This window comes from Primulina huaijiensis, chromosome 5 (genome assembly GCF_012295235.1).
Source record: "Primulina huaijiensis isolate GDHJ02 chromosome 5, ASM1229523v2, whole genome shotgun sequence".
NCBI classification, from domain to species: domain Eukaryota; kingdom Viridiplantae; phylum Streptophyta; class Magnoliopsida; order Lamiales; family Gesneriaceae; genus Primulina; species Primulina huaijiensis.
In genome coordinates this window covers 6,735,526-6,744,738 of record NC_133310.1, presented here as the reverse complement: position 1 = coordinate 6,744,738, position 9,213 = coordinate 6,735,526, and the positions used below count along the sequence as shown (strand labels likewise).

Sequence of the window (9,213 nt, the reverse complement as noted above, 5' to 3'; positions counted from 1 at the left end):
TGTTAGATTTTTATTTTTCGTGTGAAACAATATTTATTTTTCTCATTCTCGTTCTCATTCTCATTTTCATTTTCATTTTCATTTTCATTTTCATTTTCGTAAAGGTATCGTTCATCGAAGACGAAAACTAGGCAAGTACGTTAGAAAAAAATATACTCTCTTCGTCTTGAATATATAAATTTATCTGGTGTTGGAAGTGTTTCTCATCAGTGTCCTTTGGCATAGATTAAATACATATAAGCAATAATTATGAACATATTTATAAAGAACAAAAAATCATAATCAAGAAACCAAAAAGAACTATCAAATAGTTTGAATATTCAGCTTCTAACAGACAACAAATGTTATTGCACAAGTAAAAGCATCATGTCTGTCCAAATTGGCGGTGCACATTCGAAAAAGATAATTCGTGTTCTCGTATGATGTATTTAAAAACTGCGTAAAATGCCCTAACCCAGTATCATGTTTTTCAACAAGGCTACATGTATCATACAAGTTGTAAGACTCGGTTGTTTACTCCTCTTTGGCTATCCGTAGCTTGATATTTGTGTTATCCGCGAGCTGACCGAGGAGTATAGTATATCTCAATCTCAACTTTAATCCTATCCATTTTCAGTTGAATAGAGCATATTCACTTCAGGACAGGAACATATCATCGCTTTTCCACATCCCAATCATCATCACCCCATTCTTCATCCCAATCTTCATGTGTTTCAATCGTAAATGTCGAGTTGGGTTGATGCTCCCCCATTTCAAGTTCTTTATACTTTACACCGTTAAGTTGTCGTCCCTTTCTCCTTAACTTGCAGCAGATCAAAGTTCCTCCAATGAAGAATGCCGTCGCAAAAAATAAGTATGTTCCATTTACTGGTGTTACATAATTCATATAGAAACCTTTTGGCAGCGTAGCTCCTACATCAATGGTGCAGTTTCCATTTACAGCGCTTAACAATATCGAAGAATACCCTGATCCCACGTTCGATGTTAATTTTACCTGTTGTGAAAAATAAGTAAAAAATGAACAGAAACTCAATCATAAAACAGAGGATGAAATCTATCCATGTTAAATGAATATGAATGCAGGGATGAGACCAGGACAGTATCAAAGAGGAGAAAATAAAAGTTAATAGCCAGTACCTTCTTGCTTTCGTGTCCAGGTATATCGGTATTCTCCTCCACAGTGATGTTTGCAGGAAAGATGATAATGCTCACTCTATGAGAGCTCTCACCCGCATTCACGACAAGTACGTAGTTGTCCTGAGATACTGCTAGCAAAATAAATACTATGAGACTCGCAACTATGAGACTTTAAAATGAGTCCAAAAAATAACCCTGTTTCATTAGATTTGCATTTCAACGATGTTTGGCGGCTATTTTCATTTGGCTCACATCAGATTTATTGAGGATATTTTATTCATTGTTTGTATCGATATAAGAAGTTTGTACAATTGTCTGGCCAACTATAATATAATTTTTGTTAATTATTTGAGACATGATTTAAGCACCCACCATGCTTGATCACTTAAGCTTTCCTGAATAAATGTTAGAAGCTTGTAGCATGCTAAATTTGGCTGTTTGGTTCTTCTGTTGGTTCAATAGGATTTCATTTTTAGACTAAGCAACAACTAATAGATGATCTAATTAAATGAAAATACATGATTCCAAGTGAATACCGAATGAAATTGTTGTATTCACGATAGAACGAACCTCATGGAAAGCATGTGCAGTAAGAGGATCCAGAGCATGAAAATGTAGACCCACTAATCACTAGCCACAATTCAATGAAAAGATCATGAGCTAAGAAATTCAAAGAGAGAAGGGTTAATCAAGAAATTATGGGAAAAGAATTCAATCTATACCAATTGGGAGAAGTAGAGGTGATCTGAATGTTAATTTAAGCCCTATTTGTATGGTTGTCTCTAAGTCCATTGTATAACATGAGGAGGTGTTATTTCTTGCATTATTCACGAAACTTTAAAGTTAAAATTGAGATTTTTCTCTTCAGGTGCGAGTATAACATGGAAATGAAGAACTTGTCAAGAATTATTTTCTGTGGCATCTGATTTCATCCTTGTTCACTTTGTTCTCGAGTGAACCTATGTGGATGTTTCTATGAATCTTGCTTTACAATTGCCTAAAAAAATGGTGTGAATTCTATTCTTGTCGTTGTGGACAGATTTTCAATTATGGGACATTTCATTTGATATCATAAAACAGACGAGCGTCCCATTTTATGGAATTGTATTTCCACGAGGTTGCGTGCCTTCATGGAGCACAGAAGACTCTTATCAGATTGGATGTGAAGGTGAGCTACCCATAGTTGTTAAAAGCGTGTGCCTGGCTGCAGTGCGCTGTTTTATAAGTTTCTTCATTGCACTTGAAGTTCAATCAAGGTTATATCTTGTTTGTGTATGCAAAATTCCAAAATGTTGTTTGTTTTAATGTATTTAATTGAAATATAAAATTTATATTAAATGCGCTTTACTTCGATAAAGCGTGCGCTTCGACTTGCGACTCATGCTCCAGGTTACCCTAGCGGTTTAGTGTTCCTTGCGCCCTAAATAACTATAAGAGACACAAATACGTTTGAACCAAATTATAGAGAATGGTTCCATTTGCGAAACAATAGGTTCCTAAAAGTTTATGTAAGATCTCAAGTGCACCTTACTTAAATATGATCAATCACCTCTAATAAAGATGACTTCATCTTAGCTTCACCTGCCCTCTTCTCTATTACCACCTTTTAGGATTCATTCTCACAACATACAGTAGAGACAACAAACTGATGTACACAGTTTACAGTGAATTATGTAAGGCCTCGTCTATTTCCTTGTCAAACTATATTGCTCGTCACGCTACTTACGAATAGCAGCATCCATATCGCACGCATATACACAAGCATGGAACAAGTAAATTCAAACAAAGGAGCCTTCATTTATCAAGGAGGGACATAAAATCTGAAAATTAATCATTCATTCAGCAGAGAAATGAACCAAACAAATCGACAGAGGAAAGTTACCATTTCCCTGAAAAGGAACACAGGCTGAAACATGTGCTTCCACGATACCACAATTATCCGCCACCCCATCACACGTCTCCTTCTTTGAATCCCTATTCTCCACCGGAACAGGGCTAGGCGATGGAGACACCTAAAATCAAACATTTTTCGTGATCAGACAAAGCAACAAACGCTACACAGAAAAAAACTTTTAAACAATATGTGGGCTGCTCATACCTGAGCATTTATCTTCGAAGCATCAGAACCCTGCTCTAGTTTTCGAAAGAGATGAAGAAAAGACCCATCGGAATGACATGGGACAACACAAATCAAGAAAATCACCGTTAGGGCTAACCTTAAAAGTCCCATTATCCCCAACAAGATTAAATCTTTAGCTCAATATCTGATCCGGGTTTGAACTGGATTGATCCCTTATGGTATGGGTCCGAAGGAAAAACAAGAATAAGCCCGGGGTCATTAAGCCCTTCGTAAACATTGTTATTGTATTTGTAGTTTCTTGGAACGGAAAATGGTTGAAAACTATAACGCAATTGGAGAGTTTGGCTAAAGATTTCGAAGAGTTGGACAACGTTGACGGATTATCTTAGGAAAAGTAAACGCGTCGATTTTCTGTTTCGAGCTATTCGAAAAACACCAAAATTATTTGTTATTATTATTTTATTTTTTTTAAGTCAAGAATCGAGGGGAATAATACGTGAACATAAAAATCTGTTACATTATATAAGAACTAATTGAATTTTATTTTATTAAAATAAAAAAAAAATTTAATTACATGATTTGAAATTTTTGAGTATTCAATTGCTTATATTGAAAGTAAAGCAAAATTAAATTAAACTATACGATATAATTTATTTCCTGGATGAAATTTATAATTTTATAGAAATATTTAATAATTATGTTTTAATCATTTTTTTTTCATATGCAATTAATTATACATACGATCAGTATTCGATTAAAAATAGATATTGAACAAATTTGATTGAAATTTTAAATTATACATTCGGAACAAAAATAAAGTAAATTTCATCTATTAAAATCCGATACAATTAATAATTTATGTTTAAATTTATCCAAAAAAATCAATTTATAATAATCAAATAGTGAGATTTGACAAACTGTACACCAGAGGAAACATTAGAATTCCAAATTTTAAAAATAAATCAAGTTTATAATTAAATTAAATTAGTTTTCAAATAACAAATACACTCCTATTCTAGGTAATAAGTTAAGAAGAGAGGAAATGTCTATGACCTCAAAAATCACAATACAATGCCTAAGAACAAAGCAAGAAACTAACTTTAACTAGTCATCTGCTAATCTAACTACAAACTAATTATACTAATTAGTGTGTGCTACAATTACAAGCAAATGACCAGGTTCGAAAGCCGAAAAACAAGTTTCTGCGCGGAGAATTAGCAGCATGGTTTGTTTTCCATCGACAGCAAAAAGTTGCAAGTCGAATATATTGAAGCAGCCGCAGCTTTAACTGCCAGATCTTTATCTGAGTTATCACTTTTTGCGAATCTGTATTTACAAATGGTTAAAAGAAGAAGAAAAAATCGACGTCCCGTTTGGAAGAAATGTTGTTTAATGTTTCATGCTTAGCTTTCTTGTTTTTAGAAACAAACTATTAGTAATATTTACCTGCTTTCATTTCTGGTTAGACTGGAGTGTTGTGGAGCATGGTGAGAGCTATTCTTGTTGAACCCTTTATCACAATTCAACTGCATTTCCTTCACTTGGTTCAGCCAACTTTCCTGATAGCAAATAACGATAAGATTTTTTAGCCACTCTGGAAATGAGTGAAATATCTGGCACAAAATATGAACCTGCCTTTGTTCCACGCAGTCAATACTAAAGAATAAATCAAATATCATGCATCTCATATAATGATAGGAAGTGGTGGTCCATCTGAGGATAATTGATACCTTTCTATTGGGGTTGTCATGTTAAAAAGTGTTCTAAAATTGTGGTCGAGGTGGCCGCCTAGACGTAAACGGCCCTAGACCGTCTCGTCTTTGTCTAAGACTATTTCTATATGCTGTCCGAAGATATCTGGTGGGCGATTAGACGATCGAGCATGTAAATGATTTTAAAATCCTAGTCAATTATTAAAATCTAATAATTTTAAAAAAACTAGTCAAAGTCAATCAATTTAAAAAATATTAAATATAATAAAAAAAACATTTTATTTTCTTTTATATTTACTTTTAATTTCAAGTGTCTTCATCATAAGTCACCACCTTAATTATCTTATTATTTTGTAATTGTATATTTATTTACACTTGTCTAGATAGTAAATTATATTAAAAAATTTTATCCAAAAATATTATTTAATTATGTATATTACATAAAAAAAATTTCGATTTTGCATAATTATATATAATCACTCATAAAAAATTGATAAAAAAAATTTATGCTTCCGCCATTTACAACATTGGTTAAAAACTTTATCACCGACTCACCAAGTGACTCTCCTCTTCAGAAAGGGCTTTATCCATTTGTCCGAAGAGACTACTCCATCGAATACTGTGTGCTTCAGCATTTTCTCCGTGACCCTTTGTTGTTTCTTGTTCAGATGAAATTTCTTTTGACATTAGGAAAGGTAAATCGATCTGAATTACAGCACGTACTCTTTTTTTACTCCGTCTCAGTGCTGTGATTAGAAAGCAATACGTTCTAAAATTATGTATATGTATGTATGTACATGGTGCTACCTTTAATCATTTTCAAAGATAACCAACTTACCCGCAAGCCGTCCTTTGATATCTTGATTAAGAAGTTCCAACCATTGGGAAGCTACATTAGCAGCTGAAAAAGACACGTCTCAAACATTTGAGTATTCATATGATTGAATGAATGATAAAAGCAGAAAAGGGCGAAGGAAAAACTTGAGAAGCCGAACAACCTTTAACAGAAAGTGAAGTAACACCGCTGAGGTTTGCTGAGTCATGGGTCAAAGAGCTATTGTTCTCTGATGCAACAGTCTCAGAAGATAACGGGTTAAATATAAGCACATCATCATCATCATTTTCTGCTTTAAACTTTGATTGCATTCTTGCCGATGTCGTTCTCGCTCCCATATATGAATCATCATCACGTGTGACCTCAGAATCCAAAGACATCGATCCAGAAAAAAACGGATAGCCCTTCATTTGCACGCTTCCAAGAAATGTATCTTCATGGTGGGCTTCATGTCCTTTTAGTCCTAAACTACTCACATTTTCCATGTTCTTCCTTTCAGCATATTCTTTTGTACCACTCTTCCTTCGACTGCATTGATCGCTTCCAGAAAGTTGGTTTTCATTATTTTCAGACTTCACGATCGCTTCAATGATAGAGTGAACCTGTTTTTTGTTTCTCACGTGGTTAATAATTCCAGGATTTAGTCCATGAAGCAAACCACTAGGAGCAGCAACCCTGGCAAAACGATCAATCTGTTCTTTCTTTGCAAGTTCTATTTTCTTCTTCAGCGAGTCACTTTTACTCTTCCGCCCACGTGGCTTTGGTATCGACATTGGTACAGCTCCATAAGAAGCAGAAATATAACCATTTTGTTTAATCTCTTTCCAAATTTTCATGGAATCTTTTCCATCAAGAGGCCCTACAGAACTTCCACAATCAGAATCATCCACGAACTTCAAATTTTCGGAGTTCTTATAAGTATTGTTAGGGTTGTTGTTTATGGAACTGGAGATATCTTCGACATTTAAATCCAGATCAAGGCCTCTAGACTTTGCAAAACCATCCCTACATTCCATTGCTTGAATCTTAGAGGAGGGGGATTTTTTCGGTTCCTTAACACAAGCTTCATCACCATTCCCATCATTGATAGGATCAATGTTAGCATTAAGATCAAGTCCTCTAGAAACAATATTGACATCTAAATTTGCCGCATTGCTTGCTTCTCCTCCTGCTTGGGCTACACAACGTCAATTTTTCACATTTCTTTCAGGGATTAGTTTGAGATGAGTTTCTTGGACATGATAGAAAGATAGCAACAGATTCACCAGGAAAAGAGAAAAAAAACAAAAGAAAATTAATTATCAGTTATTTAATTTAGCAACTTTTAGAGTGTATGTATTCTTTCCCAACCAACACTATAAATTTACATCAAAATTTCAGAAAATGTGTCATTAAACATATATTGATACAATTCTATCACATTTTGAAATTAAAACAAACTTCAACACATAATAGATCCACTGCAAAACTAAAAAGCATGAACTTTTTTAAGAAAACTTGAAACCACAATTCAAAACATATAAAGAATAAGAGATCACTAATAAATGAATTTTTTTAAGCATATCTACTACCATGTACATTTTGTTTTTAATTTAAATAAGCCACATGATATGTCTATATACTGTACAGTACAATTTTTCAAGAGTTCGTGCAACATCGGTTGGCATTCAGTATTTGTTCGACAATAGATCATGCATAGACAAAGACTCCAAGATTATCACAACATAGAGAAAGTGGTGTGAAATATACGACAATAACCGTGAAATATATGCAACCTGTAGTTATCTAAATCTTTCCAAGTTGATGAGCATTCAAGAATATTGTATCGGTCTATTGCTCACTACAGACTGATATTATTGATATGTCCCGAATGTTAGGCTTGTTGCTTCCATTAGCATTAGTATGGAAACATCAGACACACATGAATAGATGTTCATTGAAGATGAATTCAATAGAAGACCTTTTACAAAAAATCCTCCCCATCGTGATGGATAGATTCAAAGATTTGAAGTTCTGTTATCTCGAAATAGTAGTCATTGTATATCGGAAACGAATTGCAGAGAACCGTTAGCACCATTGCTGGGTAATATCATTTTAAGGACAAAGGGTTCTCTACCAAATAAATTACACACCATCCTGCACAAATTTTTGTAGCCATTTTTCTTACTCCAAAACGGAAATACCGATATTTCACCAACAGAAACAAATCATAAAACGTGAACTTTCCTTGCATTTAGATGAGGAAAAAACGAAAATCACAAGGGACATGTTGAACTTGATATAGCCTAAATAACCCGATAAATCTACAATATTTTGAACTGTTCATTCAATAAATGTAGATCAACATGCCCAAATAAACAGTGAAACTTCAAGACAATCCAAAAAGAATAAATAGAAGATAAACTCACACCTTCAGCGCCAAAAACAGATTCAAGGTCACGCATTTTAACTCGTTTTGGAGAATTTTCACATGTTTCTTGGACTTCAAGAACGCCCCTTTTCTGCCCTACCGAAACCTACCAAATCAAAATCAAGAACCCTGATAAATTTTACAGATAAATGAGGATTACAAACTAAAAACTTATCCGCACAACAAAAATCCAAAATTATTTTAAATGGTCCAACCTTTGATTCAGATCTGGGCTCTGACAAAGATCGACTCTTTAAAACATTTCCGTTATCCATTTACACTGAAAAAGTCTGAAACAATGTGTATTCAAACTTTCAAGATTTTCAAACTGACGAATTCAAATCCAAGCTCACAAATTTAAGCAATGAAACTTAAAAAGGATAGGAAAACAGAAAGTGGGCCACCAAAAATGAATGAAAAATATTAAATATTCTTGATTAAAGCACTTTTAAATCATTTTAGCAAACAACTTGAAAAGGGTTGTGGATCTGTTTAATTGTAACTGGACATGCAAATGAAACAGGGCAAAACCCAAAGATTTGAATTTGGCTCAAGGAGCGCGCTAGGTACCGTTTTTGTATTGTAGTTATTGTGTTAAAAATCCAGAAAATATATTACAATTAAAAACTCCGAGATTTTTTTATAATTTTGTCCATCTCCAATCGAAACTTAAGTATTTACCAGAATAGATTATTTTGTTTTAATATTAGACATATATAAAATAATAAACAATACTATCTTTGTCCATGTAAAAAAGGAAAAATTAGTTATTCTATTGTCTTTCAAGTTTAATATCGTATGGATAATATAAAACTATTTCTTGATCATTTGAGAAAACTTCATTTTCTATAAACTTTATTTTAAAATAAATTTACAACTCACATGAAATTATCATCTCCCATCTTCTCATCATGTTTTCAAAATTTTTAATCTTCCCAACGTAATTTTAAATCATTATCTATTATTTTGAATAGGTCACTTGTGAGACANATAGGTCTCTTGTGAGACAGTCTCACGAATCTTTATTTGTGAGACGTGT

At 33.5% G+C, this 9,213-nt stretch overlaps 2 protein-coding genes across 4 annotated transcripts; both read right to left on the bottom strand.

Annotated features, from left to right (window-relative positions):
- Positions 1–279: 279 nt before the first annotated feature.
- On the bottom strand, positions 280–3,607 carry LOC140976562 (uncharacterized). The gene is made up of 4 exons (XM_073440801.1): positions 3,236–3,607; positions 3,020–3,149; positions 1,138–1,265; positions 280–994 (listed from the first exon to the last, which is right to left on the bottom strand). The coding sequence occupies exons 1-4, from the start codon at positions 3,365–3,367 to the stop codon at positions 653–655; spliced, it is 732 nt and encodes a 243-aa protein (XP_073296902.1). The 5' UTR covers positions 3,368–3,607; the 3' UTR covers positions 280–652.
- Positions 3,608–4,205: 598 nt separating this feature from the next.
- Positions 4,206–8,735, bottom strand: LOC140976643 (uncharacterized). Of its 3 annotated transcripts, none has more exons than XM_073440888.1 (7): positions 8,390–8,735; positions 8,175–8,280; positions 5,928–6,932; positions 5,768–5,830; positions 5,485–5,675; positions 4,664–4,776; positions 4,206–4,543 (listed from the first exon to the last, which is right to left on the bottom strand). In XM_073440888.1, the coding sequence occupies exons 1-7, from the start codon at positions 8,447–8,449 to the stop codon at positions 4,432–4,434; spliced, it is 1,650 nt and encodes a 549-aa protein (XP_073296989.1). In that variant the 5' UTR covers positions 8,450–8,735; the 3' UTR covers positions 4,206–4,431. The 3 variants fall into 3 exon arrangements, with proteins under 3 accessions (XP_073296989.1, XP_073296990.1, XP_073296988.1); XM_073440889.1 differs by having other exon boundaries at positions 4,207–4,543; positions 5,928–6,941; positions 8,175–8,303; XM_073440887.1 differs by having other exon boundaries at positions 4,207–4,543; positions 5,928–6,941.
- Positions 8,736–9,213: the final 478 nt, after the last annotated feature.

Bases quoted from the DNA above. Each gene is read 5' to 3' on its own strand.
- LOC140976562 (XM_073440801.1), bottom strand. From the start codon at position 3,367: ATGGGACTTTTAAGGTTAGCCCTAACGGTGATTTTCTTGATTTGTGTT. The intron at 1,266-3,019 runs GTAACTTTCCTC...TTTTGCTAGCAG, and splicing joins TGTTCCTTTTCAGGGAAATG to TATCTCAGGACAACTACGTA. The intron at 995-1,137 runs GTACTGGCTATT...TTTTCACAACAG, and splicing joins CTGGACACGAAAGCAAGAAG to GTAAAATTAACATCGAACGT.
- LOC140976643 (XM_073440887.1), bottom strand. From the start codon at position 8,449: ATGGATAACGGAAATGTTTTAAAGAGTCGATCTTTGTCAGAGCCCAGA. The intron at 5,831-5,927 runs GTTGTTCGGCTT...TGTCTTTTTCAG, and splicing joins TACTTCACTTTCTGTTAAAG to CTGCTAATGTAGCTTCCCAA. The intron at 4,777-5,484 runs GTGAGTCGGTGA...ATTTGCTATCAG, and splicing joins CTGAAGAGGAGAGTCACTTG to GAAAGTTGGCTGAACCAAGT.